Source organism: Meriones unguiculatus, chromosome 7 (assembly GCF_030254825.1).
Source record: "Meriones unguiculatus strain TT.TT164.6M chromosome 7, Bangor_MerUng_6.1, whole genome shotgun sequence".
In the NCBI taxonomy this organism is placed as follows: domain Eukaryota; kingdom Metazoa; phylum Chordata; class Mammalia; order Rodentia; family Muridae; genus Meriones; species Meriones unguiculatus.
The window spans coordinates 12538065-12561093 of NC_083355.1; the positions used below are offsets into that span (position 1 = coordinate 12538065).

At 45.6% G+C, this 23029-nt stretch overlaps 2 protein-coding genes and 1 long non-coding RNA gene across 10 annotated transcripts in view; 1 reads left to right on the forward strand and 2 right to left on the reverse strand.

Annotated features, from left to right (window-relative positions):
• Positions 1-9993, reverse strand: part of Arsg (arylsulfatase G) — a 124986-nt gene extending 114993 nt beyond the window's left edge. For 2 of the 3 annotated variants that reach the window (XM_021655721.2, XM_060386495.1), the window contains exon 1: positions 9856-9985. The gene's annotated coding sequence lies outside the window, so the exon portion shown is untranslated. Of the gene's footprint in view, positions 1-9855 lie in introns of all 3 variants that reach the window. The other variant, XM_021655720.2, reaches the window with a different exon arrangement.
• A 272-nt stretch (positions 9994-10265) lies between these two features.
• On the forward strand, positions 10266-13608 carry LOC132655103 (uncharacterized). Its single transcript, XR_009592738.1, has 3 exons — positions 10266-10403; positions 12284-12397; positions 13080-13608. It is a non-coding gene; the product is annotated as an uncharacterized LOC132655103 (long non-coding RNA).
• On the reverse strand, positions 12980-22599 carry Amz2 (archaelysin family metallopeptidase 2). 6 transcript variants are annotated; one of them, XM_021655723.2, is made up of 9 exons: positions 22514-22599; positions 21964-22058; positions 21514-21626; positions 20621-20903; positions 19875-20048; positions 19661-19789; positions 16005-16168; positions 15224-15400; positions 12980-13177 (listed from the first exon to the last, which is right to left on the reverse strand). In XM_021655723.2, exons 4-9 carry the CDS (start codon positions 20901-20903, stop codon positions 13025-13027), a joined length of 1080 nt encoding a protein of 359 aa, XP_021511398.1. In that variant the 5' UTR covers positions 21514-21626; positions 21964-22058; positions 22514-22599; the 3' UTR covers positions 12980-13024. The 6 variants fall into 6 exon arrangements, with proteins under 6 accessions (XP_021511398.1, XP_021511397.1, XP_021511399.1 ...); XM_021655722.2 differs by lacking the exon at positions 21514-21626; XM_021655724.2 differs by lacking the exon at positions 21514-21626 and having other exon boundaries at positions 22520-22540.
• Between the last annotated feature and the right edge of the window lie 430 nt (positions 22600-23029).

Consider the following 23029-nt stretch of genomic DNA (forward strand, 5'->3'; position numbering starts at 1 on the left):
AGCCACCTGCATACAAGAAAGGTAAATGTCACCATTCCTTGAAGAACTTCATTTCTCTCTCTCTCTCTCTCTCTCTCTCTCTCTCTCTCTCTCTGTGCATGAGTATGTAGTTCATGTGCGTATGTATATGCATGTGCTTATGATGTGGGTTCATGTGCCCATGTGCACTCGTGGGCCAGCACGATTGCTCAGGTGTGCTTAACAACCTGAGTTTGATCTCCAGAACCCACAGAATGCAAGAGAGAAGTGACTTGTACGAGCAGGCCTCTGATGTCCATACACATATACCAGCCCCATGCACACAAGATAAATCAAAACGTATTTTTTGAAAGGTAACAACATCTGGGCATTGTGGCGCATGCCTGTGATCCCAGCATTTGGAAGACAGTGGCAGGCTATGTTCAAGGTCAGCCTGGTTAAGGCTACATCTTAAGACCCTCTTTAAGAAAGTGATAAAGGTTGAAATGGTGTGGTGTTAAAAGGCCCTGGCCCTGTGGGGAGGTGGAGCTAGTGGGAGGAAGTTAGGCTATTGAGGCAAGCTCCTGAAGGGGATTTTTATCTCAGCTATTTTGCCACAGTGCTTAGAAGCTGATAGAATTAGCCAAACTCATTTTACAGAAAGCCCCAAGAACTTTTCGAATTTGTTTGTTCCATGAGGTAGTTTGCTTGCTTGTTTTTTGTTTGTTTGTTTGTTTGTTTGTTTATGCAACATGGTCCCTTGTATCCCAGGCTAACCTTGAACTTACTATGTAGCCAAAGATGACCTTAAATTTCTAATCCTCCTTACTCCACCGCCCAATTGCTAGGATTACAGGCATGAGCCACCATGGGTGTGGGTGTGGGGTTGAACCCTGTTGTTTGTTTGTTTGTTTGTCTGTTTGTTTGTTGTTTTTGAGCATGCTAGACAGGGGCACTATATCTACTGAAGCACACGCCTGCTCCGAACACTAAATCTCTAAGTAAACAGCACAGATACTCAATGCCAAGGGCTGGCAAGCTTTTACTATTAAGGTCGAGACAGTAAATTCTTGAGGCTTTTCTTATCACAGGATTCTGCCAAAACTATTCAGTTGCCATAGTAAGTCTGAAACAGCCACAGACTGGAAATGAAGGGGCCTTTAACAATAGTTTATCATGGATGCAGAAATTTGAATTTCATAAAAATTAGTATGTATCTGGGCCCACGGGGTCCTGCAGAGACTGGTGCACCAACTAAGGACATGCATGGTGAGGACCTAGACCCACTGCTCAGATATAGCCCATAGGCAGCTCAGTCTCTCTATGTGTGGCTTCTCTAGTGAGGGGAGCAGGGGCTGTCTCTGAAATGGACTCTGTTGCCTGCTGTTTGATCACTTCCCCTTGATGGGAGGTGGGGCTTGCCAGGCCACAGAGGAAGAGGATGCAGGCAGCCCTAATGAGACTTGATAGGTTGAGGTCAGATGGTAGGGGAGGAGGGCTCCCCCTTTCTGCAGAATAGGGGAGGCGGAGGGAGGGCAGGACCGGGAGGAGCCAAAGGAAGGGATTACAATCTGGATGTAAACTGAATAAATTATAAAGATAAATTTAAATTAAAAATTATAATATTTAAAATATTAGATTTTGAGGGGGAAAATTATAAGGTATTTTTAGTTCACAATCTATTAAAACAAAAATCGAGGGACTGAAGAGATGGCTCCATATCACTGCTGCATAGGACCTAAGTTCAGCTCCCAGCACCAACCTGGACAGCTCACAACGGCCATGACTACAGCTCTGGCAGATCTGCCACCCTCTTCTGGACTCCCCAGGCACTGCCACTCATCCACAAACACACATATAACTGAAAATAAAAATAAACCCTTTTGTTGGTGTTTTTTGTTTTTCGAGACAGAGTTTCTCTGTGCAGCCCTGGCTGTCCTAGAACTAGCTCTGTAGACCAGGCTGGCCTCAAACTCAGAGATCCACCCACCTCTGCCTCCTGAGTGCTAGGATTAAGGGTGTGCACCACCACTGCCTGGCACATTAAAAGAGAGAGAGAGAGAGAAATTTGGTAACAGGCTTAGTGGCACACTCCTCTAATTCCAGAATTTGGGAGACAAAGCCAAGAAGATCATGAGTTCAGGGTTAGCTTGGTCTACACAGTGAACCGAAGAAAAAAGACAGAGAGAGAGACAGCACTGAGGAATATAGTTTAGTTTACTGGGGAGCACTCTGGGTCCTGTCACCTACAAAAAGTAAAAATGAATCCGTAGTGGACTGAATTTGGCCAGCAGACCATAGTTTCTTATGCATGCTCCCAGAGTCGGGGATACCGCAATGGGTCAGCGCGACAGCACTGAAGACTAAGTTCTGACAGATGGAAAGGTATGGTTGTCCCTGGTGTGGTGGCTCACACCTGTAATGCCAGCACTAGGGAGGCCGAGGCCACAGCACCACAGGTGCCAGTCTTCAAAAAAGAAAAAAATGATAAAAGTTTTTAAAGGGGTCATATTTGGGGCTAAAAAGATAGCCCATTCTCAGGCCCCTGGGGTGGGGAGATTGGGGCTCAACTGCCAGCCAGTCTAGCTAAAAGAGCAAGCTCCAGGCTCAGTGAGAGACCCTGCCTCAAAATAAGGTGGAAAATGATAGAGTGAGACACCCTGTCCTGACCTCTGACATCCACACACCCAGACACAGGAATGCTCACCTTTACACACATGCACACCCCTCCCCCCCCCACACACACACATACACACAGGATCGTGAAAGTCATTTTTCTAAATGTCTACTATTTGGGTACTAGAGAGATAGCTCAGCAATAACAACACTGGCTGCTCTTCCAGAGGACCTGGGTTCAAGTCCCCACACACATGACAGCTCACAACCACCAGTAACTCCATTTCCAGGGGGATCCAGTGCCCTCTTCCAGCCTCTGAAGGCAACAGGCACAGATGTGGTACACAGATATACATGCAGGCAAAACACCTACACCCGTTATAATAATATGCCACCACTGTGTTTTATGTGTATGGGTGTAGTGCCTGAATGTATGTCTGTGCACTGCCTGCAGAAGCCTGAATGTTCTGGTGTGTCAGATCCCCCGGAACTGGTAACTGGAGTCACAGGCATTGCGAGCTTTTGGGCTGGTGCTCAGAATGAAACCTGGGTCCTCTGGTAGCGCAGCCAGTGCTCTGAACGACTCAGCCATCTCTCCAGTCCCTCATCAGAGTAATTTTCACATCACAGGCGTCAAAGTCAGGCAAGACCAGACAATCGCCAACGTGCTAATTTATTTATTTATTTAGTTTTCCATGGTTACTCTTTTCAGCTCCTTATTTTCTGTCCTTGTCTATACACCATGCCCTTTCTGTACAAATGTCAGCTGTGTGCCTTTGTCTAGTTACTAATGTTTTGTTTCATTTTGTTCTGTTTTCGGGCGGGGGTTGGGGGGATTGTTTTGTTTTTTGTTTTGGAAGGCAGAATCTTACGTAGGCCAGGCTAGCTTTCATTTCAGCTGGCTATGTAGCAGTTTTGATTCTCCAACTGCCACACCCTAAGTGCTGGGATTTTAGGCATGTACTAATGGCCAGCTTTATGGAGTACTGGGATCCAACCCAGGGCCTGCTGCATGCTAGGCAGGCCCTCTACCAATTAAACCGAAAAATGTTATCAGTTTTATTCTCCAGCAGTATGTAGCTTCAGAGCATTTATTTTATATCTGGTGATAGAGTAGAAAATACATCCTAAGTCTGAATTTCAGCACACTAAATTCAAGTCACCTAGAGGCAGGTATTTGTCCAGAATAAACTAACAGTCAAAATCATCATGATTCATTTTCTCTCTCTCTGATTTGTCAGGGGTGGCCTTGAAAACATTATGCAGCCAAGGACAACCTTGAACTTCTGATGTCCATCAGGATCCATATTTTCAAAAGCTACCACATTTGGGAGCTCACTAATATGCAATCTAGTGTTTAGAAGCTATTGCTCAGAAGTTTTAAACGGGCTGATTCTACATTTAAAAACCATTTGGATGACATTAAAGGATGGGTCACTCCTATAGATACACAAAACACTGAGGAAAGAGAGACCGTCCTCATGCGTCTCTAATCCGGGTCCACCACATCCAACAGGTGGGCCATCCACGAGGAACAGGAAGGAGACTAGGTCCCCCTGCTGTTCATTTTTATAATGGTTTTGAAGACTCAAGACAAAAACAGTGGCCAGAAACTAGCAGTTCGGGTTTTCATGCAAAAGCTAAAAAATAAAATCCAAATGAAGGTTATTTCAATGCCTGAAGAGTCCTTGGAGGGAAAATCGGGCAGCAGGTCTGATGCTCCAGAACACATGGTCAAAGATTATTGAGAGTGAGCACGACCCTGGGCCATGTTATTTGTGCCACTTATTTGCCTTTCCAGATACTCAGGAAGACAAGTTAAACACCCTGGTAACCTTCTTCCTTAGAACCAAACATGAAGTCCTTCCTGTCCCCTGAGCAGGCCAGCTTTAGTCTTGCCTCTGCCTTGCAGCCTTGCAGTCTTGCAGCCTTGTGTCACTCACAGCAGACACTAAACTACACTGACCTTTGCTATCTCTGCAAATGCAATTACAGCCACTGGTTTTTGTTTGTTTTTGTTTTATTCTTGACACAGAATCCATGTGGCTCAGGCTAGGTTCAAACTCACTACCTGGAAAGGATGATCTTGAACTGATCCTCCTGCCTCCATCTCCTAAGCGCTGGGTTATAGGCTTGTGCCCGGACACTGGCTCTACTATCCAAATATATCCAAGACCTGACTGGACTGCCATCCGTCCCTGCTTCTCTCTTTGATCCAAGCTAATAGCATCTTAACTGCTTTATAACAATAATCTCCCAGCGTGTTTAACTGCTACAAAGAGACACCTCTGTGAATCGCCACATAGCCGCCATGGTGATTCTTTTTAACACAAACCAACCACAACTCTTCAAGGATAGACCTTAGATGGACCACATGATGCTATTACTTTCGCCTTTGGTCCAACTATGCTTGCCTCTGATCGATTCTCCCTCCCCATTTCTATGGGTGTTCTAGTTTGCATGTATCTGTGACCACGGGGGCTAGAAAAGGGAGTCAGGGTCTCTTGTACTGCAGTTACAGATGGTTGTGAGCTTCCATGTGTGTCCACAAAGCCACCTCTCTGGCCCCTGTCAGTTCTTTCTGTTCCCTGCTGTTACAAGCCTCAGCACTTGAGGTTGTCTGTGCCTGGTACACCCTCCCCTTCAATGGACATATGGCATAGCATTTAATTTGCTTAATTCCATATACCAGCCCTCTGGAGGCATTTCTAACAGTCCCATCCAAAAGAATATTTGGTAGAGGGCTCACCTAGCATGCAGGAAGCCCACAGTTCAATCTCCAGTACTGCACAGAACCAGGTGTGATGGCACATACATATAGGATCAGTTAAAAATCATCCTGGACTACAGCAAGTTCAAAGCTTCCTGGACTGCATGAGTGAGACTTTATCAACCCCAAGCCCAAATAAATTTGCTTCTGTTCTTTTACTGTGGCTCTGTGCTATAAAAGCAATGATTTAACTGCTTGATTCTCTGGTTCTTCCTCTAGGAAATTAGGGAAGATACCGGTTTGTTTTTGTTTTTTCTTCACTGCTATACCCTGAAGGGTTTGACAAGGCCTAGCACATAGTAGCTGGCATTAAAATATTATTAAGAGACTAAACATGTGAATGAATGAGTTTTGTTATTTTTCAGTGATTGACAAAACCCTTTGTTCCATGAAGTTTTAAAAATGGTTTCTGTTTACAATGATAACCCACAACTCTGGTGCTACTGTGAAGTGCTTGGTGGACGGAAAACCTTGGGCACAGAAACCACTGTCACTCCAAGACCTGAAGACAGGGCTCAAAGTGCCCAGCAAGTACACTATATGGCATGTTGGCTGAAAGGACCAAGCATGGATTGATCCATGAGCAGAGACTAGAGACAGCAGATGGAAGAAATGAACGCTGAGCAGGCATGCAAATGGAGGGCCGTGAGATTGATTAATATATTGGCCATGCAGATTTTGTTTTAACTTGCCCCCACAGCCATGCAGCCCGAACTGGCCTAGAGCTTTTATAGAAAAGCCCCACCTATGGTTCAGTTCACTATTCTTCTGCTATAATGTCACAAATCCTGGGATTATGGGTGTATACGCCCATGCCTGGAGCCCAATATTTATTGACACATGGAAACTGTACATAGTTATGGGGCTCAGTGTGACATTTCAGTACGTGTATACAATGGCTAGTGAGGTCAAATCAAAATAATTGGCACGTCTACCATCCCAGAGTTTGTCTTTGTGTTGACAGTATTCCAAGTCCTTTCCACTAGCTATTTTGCAATATACAGTTGATCTGGGTGTGTAACTGCCTAGCACTCAGAAAGACCCACGCTCCAGCTCCAGGACTGCAGAGAAGCAAATGAAATAACAGCGTGGCTCTTTTTTCCTTTCTCTCTTTTCCTTCTTTATGGTGCTGGGGATGAAAGCCAAGGGCCTTATCAATATCAGACATGTACTCTATCACTGAAGGATAGCCATAGCCCATAATTCTCTTCATGTATGTAAGGGTTCTTTATTATTAATTATTATTATTACATGTAGTGTGTGTGTGCACGTATGCATGTGCAGGTTGTACTGCGGTACATAGATGGAAGCCGGAGGATAACCCAGGGATCAAACTCGGGACATCAGACTTGGCAGGGAGTACCTTCACCCACTGTGCCCAGTTTCCTTTCTAAATGCCTCAGATTTTTTTTTTTTTTTTTTTAACGAACCCCAGATGGCCCCTTCTTGATTAGAAAAGAAGTTGAAAGAAACCTAAATCTCATAAGCCTCTTTATAAACAATCTGGAAAACAGTGGTTTGGTTTCTGGCTGTCAGTATTTACTTGCACAAGGTCACACCTGAAAGTAACACAGAACTTGACCTTAGAACAATCTGAATTGGGTCCAATTTTTGCCACTGGTTTAAACGTCACACATTTACTCAGCTGTTACAGGCTTATATCTCTCTATATACCAAATCAGGACATCTTCAACATTTTCCACTTGTGACCCCTTTTCTTTGCCTGAGAAACGTTTGCCACCCCAGGTATGTAGGTATACAAAACAGGTATGTAGGTCAAACATTTACTGATAATAAACCATATTTACTTTAAAACATTTCCTTGAGATTTTACATATATATGAATTATATATGTGAGATTTTACTATTTATTAAAGGTGAAAGCAAACTTCTTACTAATGGGCTAGATGTGGTTATATCATTTTACATAAAGAATTAAATTTTGGGCTGGGGGTCAAGCTGTGGTAGAGTACTTACCATGCATTAAGGCCTGGGATTAATCCCTTGTATTCACACAAGCATGTATGCATACATACACACTAGAGTGGGGGATTAAATTGTGGCTGAGCATCTGTTAATGCAAGACGCACAATATCTTCAACATTTTCCTCAGCTCATGGATACGATTTTTTAAAAAAATCTTCAGATCTGAAAATGGCACTTCTCTTAAAAACTCAGTATACAGTACTAGAATCTATTTAGGGCCTTTTGAGACATTGTTGGAAAATTTGCCCTAATCTCAAGCCAAAATTCATCATACGATTTCTTTTTTTAATGAAACTGAAGTCAGCAACTCAAACAGGAACTTCTGAAAGGAAACATTGTAACCTAATAAAATCAGAAATATACTAACTTGATATACGCAGAGGGGTGGCTACAGAAAAACGGCAGCTGTTTTCTACAATTAAAGCACGTTTCTACTGGAGCAGACTTTGTAAACACTAAAAACTCTGAAGCTCTTTACACAGGATAGTCTGGAATCTCAGTTGAGTGGCTGGAGCAGTTTTCGCTGGACAAGTGTGATGTGATGGCATGTGATATGCAACATGTATGTTGTGTGCTCAGAATCAGGGACGCAGTGAATCTGCAGTATGATCCAGATATGCTCTACCAGAAAACCTCAGTTCACTACACATTTGATTTTGAATTCATTTTTGGTCATTGCACCTTTACTTTTAAAGATATTTTTAAGTATATAAGAATTTTTCTGCATGTGTTTATGTGTATCACATAACAGTGTAGATCGGGATTCATACTACCCTGGAGTCCACGGGGAAGATGTAACCTTAAGACTGAGACAGCAGGCCATTTGTGGTGGTTCATGCCTGTAACCCCAGCACTTGGGGAGGCAGAGGCAGGAGGATCTCTGTGAGTTGTCTGCAGATGGAGTCCAGGACAGCCTCGGCTGTCTCAACGAAAAGAAAGAGAGAGAGAAAGAAGAAGGAGGAAGGGAGGGAAGGAGAAGGAAGGAAGGAAGGAAGGAAGGAAGGAAGGAAGGAAGGAAGGAAGGAAGGAAGGGAGGGAGGGAAGGAAAAGAGAGAAAAAGTAGAACCAGGCAGCTGTAGAGAAAGTCTGAGCCAGGAACCATGTCATGCAGGTCTTCTGGATGCACCTGCTGAATATGGCGCAGGAGGGCCTCTGCTTCAGAGTCCAGTGGGTACTTGAGGTGTTGAATCCCCTAGAACTGGAGTTACAGATAGTTGTGGGCCACCGTGTGGGTTCTGGGAATAAAATCCAGGTCATCTGCAAGAGTAGCCAATGTTCCTAACCACTGATCATCTCTCTAGCACTAACTGTACATCCAGAAAACTTTCACAGTTGCCTTTTTTCTTTTTGGTACCCCTGACACTCAGTTAGGGGAGGTCCTGTGGAGTTACTATCCACAGTTTAAGACTAGACAGTCTCCACATTTGAAACCTCACAACTCGGCTTTCCCAGAGTGAAATACGTTCCAATGACAATGAGAAGGGAGGGTAAAATTAATTACCTGATTAATTAATTAAAACCTGCAAATCAGGAATGGTAGTGAATTCCAGTGATCCTAGCTTTGGGGGAGTCTAAGGCAGAGGGTTGGCACAAGTTTGAGGCCAGTCCAGGCTACAGGGTGAGACCCTGCCTCAAACAAAAACAGGAAGGAAGGAAGAAGGAAGAAGGAAGGGAGGGAGGGAGGGAGGGAGGAAGGAAGGAAGGAAGGAAGGAAGGAAGGAAGGAAGGAAGGAAGGAAGGAAGGAAGGAAGGAAGGAAAGAGAGAAATCCTCCCGAGTGCCCACTGGACGCTGAAGCAGAGGCCCTCCTGTGCCACATTCAGCTGGTGCATCCAGAAGACCTGCATGATACGGTCCCTGGCTCAGCCTTTCTCTACCGCTGCCTCCTCGGACTTCAGGGTACATCTTCCGCGGTGGACTGCAGGGTGGTATGAATCCGGAGCTGCACTGTCCATCACAGAACCACAGTCACACGGACAGCCAGCTACAGTTGAGATGTCAGATAACGTTTTTAAAGACTTGGTAAGAAAAACGATTAAAAAAAAAAAAAAAAAAAAAAAACAAAACCTCTCTCAACTCTTAGTGATTACGTGTTGAGACGGCATTTGGGTGGCACTGGAATAAAAGTTACCGAAATGAATTTTAGTTGCTTCTTTTTCCGTTTGTCAGAGGGGCTACAAGGCGAGTTAAAACTACACGCGTGGCTTGTGGTGCTTTTCCATTCGACAGAGTTGCTCCGGATAAAAGAATCCAGAAGGTGACGAAAACTAGTTGATTTTTGGCGGTGCCAAGGTTGTGGGGGCGGGGAGGGGGACGACAACGAATTTGTACCTAAGAGGACTTCCACTGGGTTACAGCCCCAACACTGACCTTCGAACTTTTGGCAGAAGAGTTTTGCCAAGTGCTCTAAAGCAGAGCTGATTTCTCCCCCCCCCCCCCCGGCTCGGGGGCCATCCAGACCGTCCAAGGCCGGCGGGGGTGGGGTGGGCGGCGGTGGCCTGCCCGCAGCGGGGTCGCCTGGTTTACCTGGGTTTCCGGCGACGCCTGCAGGCCCAGCTGCCGACTCCTCTCTCCTCCCAGGGGCGGTCACAGGTGTCGCCCGCCACTGGCAGCGGCGGGTGCGCGGGGAGGGCCCAACTCGAGGGCGCCGCAGGGGACGGCGACGCGCTTCCTGCCGGGAAGGGCCGGGTCGCCGCGGCTGCGGTCTATAGCAGTCCCGCCGCTGCCTGCTTGGATTTTACCACCGGGGCTGCTTCCGAGTGGAAACTACCGACGCCCCGGACCCTCCGTTCCTCGTGGGGTTCGAGAGGAGTCACAGCCCCGTGTCCGGGGGGGAAATGTACGCTTCGAAACGCAAGTCCAGATGGAGCACATTTGTGGTCGCAGCCCTGGAGAGGCGTGGAGGCAGAAGGATGCCAGATCAAGGCCAGCCTGGACTACATTGTGAAACCAAAGAGATAATGTAGAAATAAGTACAAACTGGACGAAAGTCCTCGCCCATTACTTCTGTTCAACCGTCTCTATTAAGTTTTTGTAGACTGAAATATCAACATTTGATCCTTCCTTTGATCCAGGTGTGTGTTTACAGAGGGGGATAACGTCCCCTGAGGGGTACAATTTTTGTTGGGTGTGTGTGTATACAGACAGGTGTGTGTGTATACATCCCCTTGAGGGATGTAACTGCTGTTAGATGTATGTGGCTGTGTGAAAGGGGGGATGACGTCCCCCGAGGGGTATAACTATTGAAGCCAAAGAACAGGACTTGTGACAAAGGCAAACGGAATTTCGAACTCACTTATTTGTAAGACAGCATTTCGGTATTGGGAAATTTATCAGTTTAATCCCATGTTCATTTAGCATGCAGAGCAAGAGCTGCTTGAATTCCTTGCTAGTGGTTTGTGCATGGCTGAGCACTGAGTCCACGCTCTCCTGCTTGCTGGTTAAAAACACTTCACCACTGAGCTCCAGTCTGAGTAAATTACACATACTCCGCAATACCTCTCTTCTCCTCCCCTCCGTTCCTCAGTTTTTGTTGTGTGAGTATATGATAGAGCATTAAGTCAGAGGACAACCTGGCTGGCTCCCTCCTTCCACCAGGTGGTTCCCGGGATCAGACTCAAGTCACTGGCCTTATGGCAGATGCCCCCACCAGTCCCTAAATTTAAAAATTCTCCCAAAGTGTATACAACCTAATTTGTTATAACACGTAACTGAAGATTGCTTAATAAATGCTTGGTACATAAAATTTAGTCGTTCAGTCCCATTTTCATCAAGATTAATTGCTTCCAAAAAATCTTATTCCTAGCTCCTAGGCAGAGTAGGCTCAAATGGACTTTTTATTTTGTCTGGATAATTATAATTTCCAATTTTTGAAGTTTTATTTTTTTAAAGATTTATTTACTGTGTATACAATGTTCTGTCTGCATGTACACCTGCACACCAGAAGAGGGCACCAGATCTCATCATAAATGGTGTGAGCAACCATGTGGGTGCTGGGAATTGAACTCAAATCCTCTGGAAGAACCAGTGCTCTTAACCTCCACCTCTCCATTCCCATAATTCCCAGTTTTAATCTAGGCAAATCTCTGTTCAAGTTTTATGGCTAATGTTGACTTACAGGAGGATTGATTTTACCTGGTAGAAAAATTAGAGAAAATGTAGAGAAAATTAAGAGTAATTATTTAAGGACAAATTAAGCGTCATAAACAAAACCTGTGAATCCCATCTGCCTCTTGTCAGCATTAGAATCACCAGGAACAGTGTCCAATTGATGCCAATGACAAGCTGCCATTTTCAAAACTGATTTAAAAGTTTAACCAAGAAAGCAAATCTAAGAAAAACTACTTTTTTGGTTGTCAAAGTGCCTTTAATTATACTGTGTAAATTATAACAATGGAAAGAGAGAGCTGGGAATAGCTCAGTCAGTAGAGTGCTTGCCATGTAAGCAAAGGCCCAGGTGTGATGGCAGCACCCCCGGGGTAGGGGTGAGGAACTGGCAGCTGGAACCCTGAGGTTCACTGGACGGCCACCTAGGCCTAATCGCTGAGGAGTGATACCTGAGATTGTCCTTCAGCAGCCGCACCTCCTCACCCTGCCGCATCACTAAAAAAATTAATAACTAAAGAGAGAGGAAGGAATTTAAGTCTTACCTTAAAGGAAGTGGGAAACGGGGGGCAAGGGTGTGGCTCAACTGTAGAGTGCTAAGCATGCACAGGACCCTGGATCAAACCACAGTATCACCAGGTGTGGGGACACATACCTTTAGTACGAGTGAGGCAAGGGATCTCTATGAGTTCAAGGCCAGGCTGGTCTAGATAGTTCCTGGCCAAACAGGGCTACCTAGAGACCCTGTCTCAAAGAAAAACAGTAAAACACCAGTTCTACGAGGAGGGGCTAGAGGAGGACACTCTGCTGCCTGGCTGGCGTGAATAGCATTGGTTCCTAATTTTTCAAGATACACTGATCTTACGGATTTGCTGACGCTGAGGTTGTCAACCTGCTTACCGCCACAGCCACTGACTGGCACTGAGGCTGACAAGCCACCAAAGGCTTCATGGCATCCTGACAGGTAAGTAACCCACTCACTCTTCCTTATTCAAACATATCACAATGCAATCAAGTGGGAAAAACATTGGAAGAATAAACTTCAGTACCACCTAACCCTATAGCTAACCCTATAACCTACAGATATAAGCACCTTACTAGTTATCTGTAAAGGCCCTCAGACATGACACATCAGTCATGGCTGAAAATGGCACTATAACCCCACCCACGGGTCAGAAGGGGAGGCTACAGGCAGCAAGGATGCCAGGGTGTGCAAGCTTGTAGCCCTAGTGTCTCACAAGGGACAAGCCCTCCCTCAACGCAAAAGCAACCCTGGAAAGTGTTGATTCACTCCTAGGGCCACACAGAGTGATTTTTAAAGTATTTATTTACCCTCTAGCTTCACCTAATCCTATTTGAAGCATGGAAATGATGGGCTCACTGCCACAGACCAGCAAGTGAGGCAGGAGAGAGGGGCAGAGAGGTTTGTTATTCTTAGTGAAACCTTATTCTGGTCCAGGGGCTTTGGAGAAGTTCTAATCTGTCACCTGGCGTCAGCATACTCTCAGCAAACGTTTATTCCAATGAAGCACTCTACCCACAAATGCCTAGTGTGCCCGACTTTATTTCCGTTACTCCTGTCTAAAAGTCCTTATTTTTCAATAACATCAATGCATCTTGCTATCCATTCTCTCCACTCCTTAAAGGCTTCCACAGGTTTCTCCAAATTCACATGGTCAGAACTATTCTTCAAAGCTGCTCTTGATGTGTCGCTGGAGTCCTCATCGATCCACCTCACCAGTGCCTTGAAAAACACAAACACTGCATTTTAACAACTAACAGGGCTACACAGAGAAACCTTGTCTCAAAAAACAAAACTAGTACAGAAAATGATCTCAGGCAGAAGATAACTGACATTGGAGTCAGGTTTTCTAAATCTGCGGTTTGTGTCCCCGCGAAGAGGCTGCATTTGGAGGAGTGGATTATGAGTACAAGACATGACACCCAGCGAAACAACACAGACCAAAACCAGAGGACAGAAACGATGGTCCAAAGTATACAAGAGCTGGGTTCCTCGAGTCCATTAGCCTAACAATCAGAAAAGGACAAGTCAGGAGGTCAGCATGCTACAAGTTCATGGCTAACCTTGGGTTACATAGTGAATGCCATACTGGCTTGTATGAAACCCCACCCTACCTCAAAAAATAAAAAAATAAAGACCTATACTAATTCTTAGATATTTTAGGATGACAAAAAGATAATTATAATTTCTTTTCTCAATTTGCTTAATACTTCATAAGGCACTGTATTGTGCTTTTAGCATAATGAGTATGTACACATAAACATAGATGCCCAGAGGCAAGGGCAGACCTAAGTATGTGAAGACATGGATGGAGGCGGTCAGGTGTATGAGCAGGCAGACCATCAGTAACGGGGATGTATACTGACGCATGTGCATAAGGACTGCAGGAGTCTTCTCTCCTCCTCCTTGAAGACACCCACTCCTTTCTAACAGACTCCTGTCAGTACCTACTAGGCAAAATATAGCCACAGTTGCAGGCTTATGCAAACGAACTCTGCCACACAAATCAGTACATATTCTGCTCTGTAGAGTCAATGCCTCTTGACCTAACTGGACAAGAGACAGAGAAATTTCTTTTCCTGTTTTTCACTGAACTGTAGGACAGTCCCTATCCAGAATGGAGAGGTGGTTTGGTAGTTAAGAGCACTTACTGCTCTGTCAAAGGACCTGAGTTTGGACCCCAGCACCTACATCAGGTGATTCACAAATGCTTGTAACTTCACACACACAAATCTTTTTTTTTAAGGCAGTCATTGTCAAATGGAAGCTTCTTTCTTATCTTTAAAAATGTTCTGTCTACAACACCACATGTATGTCTGGGGCCCTCTGAGTTCAAGAGGATGTTGGATCCCTTGGAACTGGAATCATATGTGATTGTAAGCCACCATTATGGATGCTGGGAGCCAAACTCAGGTCCTCTGCAAGAGCAGCAGGCACTCTTAATGGCTGCACCAACACTTCAGCCCCAAAATGAAGTTTCTTTTTTGTTCCTTTTGAAATGGGGTCTCAACCTAGAGCCCAGGCTGTCCTAAACTCATGTGCAACCCAGGCTGGCTTCAAATTAAGGACAATCCTTCTTCCTCAGCTTCCTGAGTGTTGGGATTAAAGGTGTGAGAGAGCTTTTTATTTACATGGCTGAGAGGGAGGGATGTGTGCCAGGGCATGAGTGTAGAGGTCAAAGGACAATTTGCAGATGTCAGTTTTCTCCTTCCACTGAGAGCTCCAGGGATTTGAATCCTGTTTTCGCACTGTGGGGGCTGTGGGTTGGGGGACGAGCACCTTTAGTGACAGAGTTGTCTTCTCCACCCTAAATTGAAGGATTTAAAAGGGGTATTTCTCTGCATGTTTTGTTTTGTTTGTTGTTTTTAACATAGTATGTGTGTTCGATGTGTAGGCCCAAGGTTGACCTCAGGTGTTTGCTTTCCTTATACAATGAAGGGTTTTTGTCTCTGGAACCAAAGCTTGCTGGTCTGGCTAGCCAGTCTGCTTCTGGGAATCTCTCTCTCCATATCCCATGCACCAGGATTATAGAGGGGCACTTACGTGGGTCCTATGGACCCACAATCTGGTCCTCATGCTTTCGTGGGAAGGCAGCAACAGATCTACCCACTGAATGGTCTTGCCTGTCCTCTTTACATTTTTTTTAAACCACAGTTTCCTGCTTATCTTTACCTGATTTCCTCTGATAAATCATAGCTCTCGAAGACCTAACAGAAACCCCCGTTTGCGACTTCCCACTTCCCCCATCTTTGCACCCGTCCCACTTACTTTGTATCTCTCTACAATATTGAAGCCGATAGCATACTGCAGCTTGCGTAAGCAGATAGGGCAAAGGTTTAGAGGGCGCCGGTCAGACTCCTCCAAGTGATTGGAGCCTTGCATCAAGCACGCAAGCCACTGGCAGTGTCGCAGTCCAAAAATGTGTCCAATCTCATGGGTTAAAGTCTGAAAGACATTTATGTCACTTCTTTATGGCACCACCATCAGCAATTACACAACAGGCCTTTTCTTTTTAAATCCAAGAAACAGATTTACAGGAACCAACACCATTACCACCATCACCTCTTCTGCCCAGGTGTTCTATACGTAGCAATGGTCGTTCATTACTTCCCTTGGACCAGGGTTTCCCCTTTGATGCAACTGATGTGTTGGCTGGCTGATTCCATGTGTGGGAACCTTCACGAGTGGGTTCTACCCACTAGATGACAGTTTAATGACTTTTACTTGTGACTGTCAAAATGTGATGGCACATGCCTGTTGTCCCTGTACTCGGGAGGCTGAGGTAGGATGACAGTAAGTTTGCTTTTAGGCCATTAGGGTCCTAACAGCTCAGACTTAGTCTCTGGGACCCTTCACCCCACAGATCCAGTAGATCTTGGAGAAGGGGCTTGATTGCATGCTAATGAGCACACAAGGGGCCCTTCAAACATATTTGGAACACGTATTTCCAAGAGGAGTACCTCTTGAGAACCTACAAATAATCCTGGAGAAAGTAAAACTTCAGGCTAAAGAAAAAAAAAAAAAAGGAATATTTTTCTAAGCAACTTACCTTACAGGATCGCAAGAGCAAAATACTAGTGATTTCAGGATTGTAATAGTTATCAAAGATGGAATAGTCATTGGAAGATGTTCGCTCTGCGGTCTTCACTTTGCCTTCGTACTTCGAATTGTGGAAATCCTTGCCATACCTGGCAAAGCTGAATATCCCCACACCTACAGAGAGAGGACAGGCAATCAATCACCTGGTAAGAAACACCAGGGAAAGACCGGCAAGTCTGCTCAGACATCGCTTAGCCCGTGCACATCTGGACTGATTCCCCTGGAACCACTGGAAATACCTAAGAGATTTGCTGACACAAAGAGCTTTTGTTCCGGGCTTCCCCGTCAAGATCTCTACTCGACAATTAGTTTCCCCTGCCCTAGAGAATTCAACACAGGGAGGGGGCCCAGGTCCACGCCTCTCCCGAGGAGCTGCTGGTGCAGGGAAAAGACGTCTTCCTCACTGGAGTGGCCATAGCTGAGGTGCTTGTGCTCCTTTAATGACCCCTCATTCATGCTCCTTTAAGTAACCATATGTAAACCTTTTTACATCACAGCACACACACACACACACACACACACACACACTGGTGGCGGAGGAGAAGGGGAACTATCTGAGAAGAGGAAAGGAATCAACAGGAGTGGGTGGGGCACCTGAGAGAGGAAGAGGCTGTGAAGGTGAGTGCAGTCTAAGCACATTCCATACATGTGTGAAAAGGTCATAATGAACCCCACTATTACATATAATTAAAATATGCTAATAAGGGGGTGGAGAGATGGCTCAGCACTTAAGGGCACTTACTGCTCTTCCAGAGGACAAGGGTTCAAATCCCAGCACTTACATGGCAGCTCACAACTGTCCGTAACTCCAAGATCTGACACTCTCAGACAGACAAACATGCAGGCAAGACACCAATGCACATAAAATAAGGTAAATAAATTTTAAAAAATTTAAAGATATGCTAATAAAAACATGTTAAGAAAAATCAAAGGATGGTTAAATTCCAGAGAAATTCTAAGTTTCACAGAATTGCTCCTCAAAAATAATCTTCATGAAGCAGAGTATGAGGGTGCACACCTGTAATCCCAGCACTCAAAGAGGCAGAAGCAGGTGGGTCTCTGTGAGTTCAAGCCCAGCCTGGTGTGTAAAGAGTCCAGAATAGCCAAGGCTACACAGAGAAATCCTGTCTCAGGAAAAAAAAAAAAAAAAGCAACAAAACAAAAAAAACAAAAACCTCACTCAGAGATAGTCCAAGTCAAGTTCTCCAAAAGGGCCAAAACAGTGACATGACAGGTAGTCACAATTTGGGCATTAGGAGCACAAGGGCAGGCCTCTGCCTCACACTTTTGACTTTCCCTAAAGCAGACTCTCTCTTTAGAGAGAAGAGCCTCTTCCCCACCCCCACTTCCTTTTAAAAGAACAGCACAGCTCTCTCAAGAGGCTGGTGACAGCTGACCAGGTTAACCCTTGCAACTGACTTCCTGTGTGAGACAGCAGAGGTGTGCCCGCCCACTGTGCCTGAGTGGGTAGCATTCAGACTCCTAACTCCTGGCCTAGGGGCTGCTCACTATCACGCCACTGTTAATGAGCTGGTGTGTGTTGGTTGCTAGGGCTCTGGCCCAGACACTCAAACCCACAAAGCAGTGGTCTCACCTTATGGGTGCTTGTTTTGGTTTGTGTGCTAGGGAGGAAAGCCAGGCCCTAGCCAGGCCAGGCAAGCCCGCTACCAGCAAGCTCATGAAATTTTTATTTGTAAGTAAGGAAACTCATAGTAATTCTGTCCAATTCAACTTGGTTGCCCTCAGGAAGTGCAGACTGATACTTGAAATTTAAGGAAAGAGTCTTCTAAAAGAGAAAGCAAATCTAATGATGACCCGCTTTGATCCAACAAGTGTGAACCTACCTCATGAGATCCCTTCAGCCAAAATAGCTTATGTTTCTCTGTTGAAAAATAAAGTCTTTGAAGAAAACCAGGCCACTTGTGGTAAAATAAATTCATATTATGTCAGATCAACGGCTACCCTGACATATGTCATGTAATATGTTTCAAATGGAAAGCACCCCCCCCAAAAAAAAATAATCATTCAAATAGAAACAGCCTGGGTAATGTTTCCTGACCCACTCCCCTCAAATGCAAATAAAAAAATTAATTAGTGGTATTTAGGTCAATGAATAAATTGTGTTGCATTTGTTTTTAATGTTTTCATTTCTTTCATGTTAATAAAAAGGGACATTTGATAAAAACCCACAGCAAGACAGTAACCCAAGACTGCAGAAGGGCATGCTGAGAAGATCCAGTGACTGATGAAGGAGCTGGAGGGATGGCGCTCTGAGGATGAAGATCTAGCCCAGCCCACCTATAACACAAACATCTGTCGGGGGAAGCCCCTGCTCCAGACACCAGCCCTCTCCAGCCCTTGGCTCTCACTCCCCCATCCCTAGGATGCTAAGGCCCACTCCCCAGTTTACTGGTCTCCTTCTTCCCAGCCTGCCTTAGATCGCGCGCGCGCGTGTGTGTGTGTGTGTGTGTGTGTCAAGTTAGGCAAAAAAAAAGAGCAAAAACTAGGGGGAAAGAAAATAGAGAAATGGGGACAAAAGAGAAAAGAAAAAGAAACTGACCCACTTTCTAGTATTGTCACGCAGTTTCTAATGAGTTACAGTTTATTATGTCCCCAGTCGAGGTTTAAGGTGGCTTCCTTTCCTTTGTTGTCTCTCTCTCTCTCCTTCCTTCCTTCCTGATGGGTAATTATGCTATACAGCTCAGGCTGGCTTCAAACTTATGATCTTCCTTCCTCTGCCTCCCTAGAACTCACAGGCATGTGCCCCTATGCCCAGCAAGAACTTTATTTTCTTTCTGTTCTTGTTTATGTTTGCTTGGACTGTTCGGACAGGGTATCTGTAACCCAGGTGACCTTAAACTCACTAGGTAGTTGAGGCTCCCCTTAAACTCCTGATCCTCTTGCCTCCACCTCCCAAGTGCTCCAATTATAGGGCTATGCTACCACGTGCAGTCCAAAGATGGCTTTCTAGGCAAGCATTCTACCACTGAGCTACACCCTAAGTTTTCTTAAGGAAAAAAATAAATATATAAAGCCATGTACAGACTGAAAAAGAAGACATGTACTTGTATACTGATATGTGGCTATTCTATCTGTGCTAGATCAAAAGTACAACATCAACCACCAAGGGCTAGGGATGCATGTAATTCAGCAGTAGAGCACTTACCTTGAATCAGGCCTGGGTTCAATGACGTATACTTTGCATGCATGCTCATGCACGTGTGAGCGTGTGCGCACACACACACAGAATTAGCACGAGTTTTACATACGTTAATAATAGCTCAAATCTCCATAAGCTGTTTGTCTTACTGACACATGGCTTAAGCTCTCCGTCTGCTGAGTTGATGCCTGTGTATGTACCAGGCATCTCAAGCACTACTTGAAGACAGGAACTGTTACACAAACTATCTCCAAATAACTGTGAGGGAAGTGTTTTTCCTTCAGGGTCAGGTAGGGAGTACATGGCCTCATCCTTCATCAGCCTTTCAAGGCATACTTCCCACTACGGCATGCATAGCATCCACTGAAAATTCCAGTTTCTAAATATTGACTATCTCCAAAGACTCTCGAGCTGAACAGTATCAAAACAGCATCAAAAAGGAATACCATCTGTCAGAGAGGCCTGTCCAAAGACGAAATTCCAGGAGTCCCGTGGGTAAAGATCGATCATTGTAATCCCCACAATGCAGAAGGCATCTCTGGGTTTCTTCTTTTTCAAGAATGCTAGGATACGCCCTATTTAAAAAGAATTCGTATTTAACATATATTGCATACATATGTCCTTTCTGCTATATTCTACTTGCAAAGGTGCTTCACTTACCTGCATGAATTTGTAGGTTTTTTGTGTGTTCATTCACTCTAAAGGGACACTTTGTTGCAGACACTGAAACTGGTTCTAAGAACTTCACTGTCAAACCATAGAAATATGCTTCACAGTAGCCCTTGAGCCATTTCATATACTCTTCACTGATAATTTTGGTGTTGCCTAGAGAGCCTACATGATAGGGGAAGGGTGAGGGATTAAGACAGATTTTAAAATGACAAAAATAATTCTTCACACTTATTCTATAAACTGTCTGGAATTGGAAACAGAATCCACCATAAAACCTAAATACATCTTAATCAGTCATTGACAACAACTGGAAGCCAAAAGATAAGAATTTCACTGTTAAGTCAGTTTGGCTACAAACTCCTACCAATGGACCAGTGTCAATAGCTATCATTCACATGGCCAACAAGATGGCTCAGCAGGGAAAGGTGCTTGCTGTACAAACCTGACAATCTCACTGGAAACAGAGGACCAACTCTACAAAAGCTTTTCTTTGCCATGTTCTCAATATAGCATGTGTGGCCCTTCCCACACCATACACACAATGTTTTTAATTGTCACATATAATACCTAGCATGCACAGAGCCCTGGATTCCATTCCTAGCACTATAGGTGGAAGGGGGAAGGGGCATTAAAATTGCTCGATTGAATTAGGTCACCAGCCCAATTCTCAAAGTATCTCCAGCAAAGACAGCACAGGAGAGTTAAGCCCAAGCCCTCATATTCCCAGCACATACCAATGGGCTGTATATAGATAATGTGTTTCTCTGGAGAGGGTTCCTTTCTACAGGGATTACTGAAAAACTCTTCGAAGTCTTGGGGAACCTCAGGGTGGGAGCTGATCCAATCTGACTGTGAATGCACAGTAATGGGTCCAAACAGATTACTGGATGGCTGGAAGGCTTCATTCATTAAACGTTGCTCCCCAGCAGCTAACTGCTCATACTCTGACACAAGCACTGGGTTCTTTGAGAGGAGAGCTGTTTTCAGTGTGTGTTCAGAGTGCCGTAGAATCTGCATCTGCCATAAGAGAAGGAAAACACACACACACAAGAAGACAGAGAAAATTTTACTCATGCATACCAAGGACTACCTGTTCTTAAAACACATCTCATTTCTCTTGAGAATAAATGACCTGTTGCTAATATATTCAAAAATCATACTGAAGAGAAGTTTCCCCATATCCAATCACTTTACTGGGGAAGAGTAATCAGGAATTAAAAGGGAAGTAATTAAATCTACCATCTCCTATAGAACCTGCTGCTTCCACCTTAAAAGCTATTGGTAGGTTGGGCATGCTAGGGACACCTGTAAACCCAGCATTCGGGAGACAGAGGAAGGGGATTGTCTCAAAAACAGTAAAAACCACGACAAAAAAAAAAAAAAAAAGGTCTAGCTTGATGTCCAAAGTCATCCTCTGTCAATGATCACAATATTCTGAGTTGACTCACACTGGCCAAAAGGAGCAACTCATCCCTTCCAGCGCTACTCAGGGATACTCAACAATAAACAGAAAAGCAACCTAAGTGCCCGAATCTGTACTTTAACTGGAGGTTGGCAACACACACCTAAGGCCCTTAAGCTTATCATGTCAGGCACAAAACACTGGGGAAGCCCTGCGATGACTAACCTCGGAGACGCCAGACTCACGGTGCCGGTGAGGGGCCTTTTCCCTTCATATCGAGTCCCTATGTGGCGCTTTCATCCTTCCACTGAACACCAAGGAGATGTTCCACCATGAGGCTTTTAGAGTCAGCAAAGAAAAAAGACGATGATTTCTGTCCAGCCAGTCTGTGTTTTCTAATTAACTAAGGGCCTTCTCAGTTTTTTGTTTGTTTGTTTGTTTGGCTGGTTGGTTGGTCTGTTTTCTCAAGACAGGGTTTCTGTATTTTTCAGTTTATTAACAACTGATTTTGATGTTTAAGCTAACGACTGTGTTCACTTAACATCTGAACTAAAAAGGTCTCTATAGACTAAGTTGAGAGTGTAGGCCATCCTCATTACTACACATCTGGGCTGAAACTTTAGTTTTACAGCTTGAAAACAAAAACAAAACCGTGGCCCCCTGTAGTCTACCTACCTTTATACAGGAGAAATCTCCAGCTGCTGTTTCCCCACTTAAGTTTTTCTAAGGACAGACATGTCTGGCAAAGGGCTGTGGAGGGCGCCTTCACCCTAATAAAGACAGAGTGGAAGGTCAGAAGGCCTCCCATGCCCAGCTCATCCTAGTCCAATGTGGTGAGTGACAATGAAGTGTGTAGGGAGGGATCGTAGAGTCACGGCACGGGGCCTAGGACGCTTCGGTTCTAAAACCGGAATATCCCACGCAAACTCGGTCTCGCCGGACATGCTAGCTGGTTGCTCTTAGCAACTTGCACTTCGGGCTCGACCGGTGCAGACGCCAGCCAGTCTCCTCTCCGGTGAGTGAGTAGGGTCCTCCCCCGGAACTCAGGGTTTGCCTCTTCTCCCCGGGGAGCAACCGGAAAGGTCGCAGTCGTTCCCAGGAGACATCCCGCCCCCGAGGTCCCCCCTGCTTCCGCCGCAACCATCCCTCCCACATCCGTCCCTCCCCAGCGATCAAGACCTTCCTTCTCCTCCCCTGCCCGGCCCCGACGGTTCCATCCCACCACCTTCACCGGGACAGGCCCCTACGCCTCCCTCCACGGCCCACGGCGGTTCCAGCGCGCATGCGCCTCGCGCCGACGCACCTCACCCAGTCACGCAAGTCCCGCTGACCCCGCCCCTCTCCCCCAAAGTTCCCGCCCATCGGTCCTAGCTCCTCCCCCGGAGGCGTGGCCCCTCCCGTTTCACGGTACTCGCGCGGTGTAGCGCCGATTACGGCTCTCAGGGTGAACTGTAACAAGGGGGCGGTGTAGTGCCAGACAGCCCTAACCCCCATCGTCGCCGTTTCCCGCCGGCCCTCGCGGGGGCGCCGCGGGCCGCTCCTCGCGGGCGGTACAGGGTCACGGGGCCACCTGTCGGAGACGCTCAGTGGCCCGTGGCTTGAGCCCGAGTAATTTAACCACCGGGTACAAATAAGTCAGCCGTGTCCGCGGCTTGATACATCACCCGCTGGACTTTCCCTTCTTGGTTGCTCTTCGCCACTGTTGTGGCCTCACCAGCTGTCAGGAAGCAGGCCTGGGCCC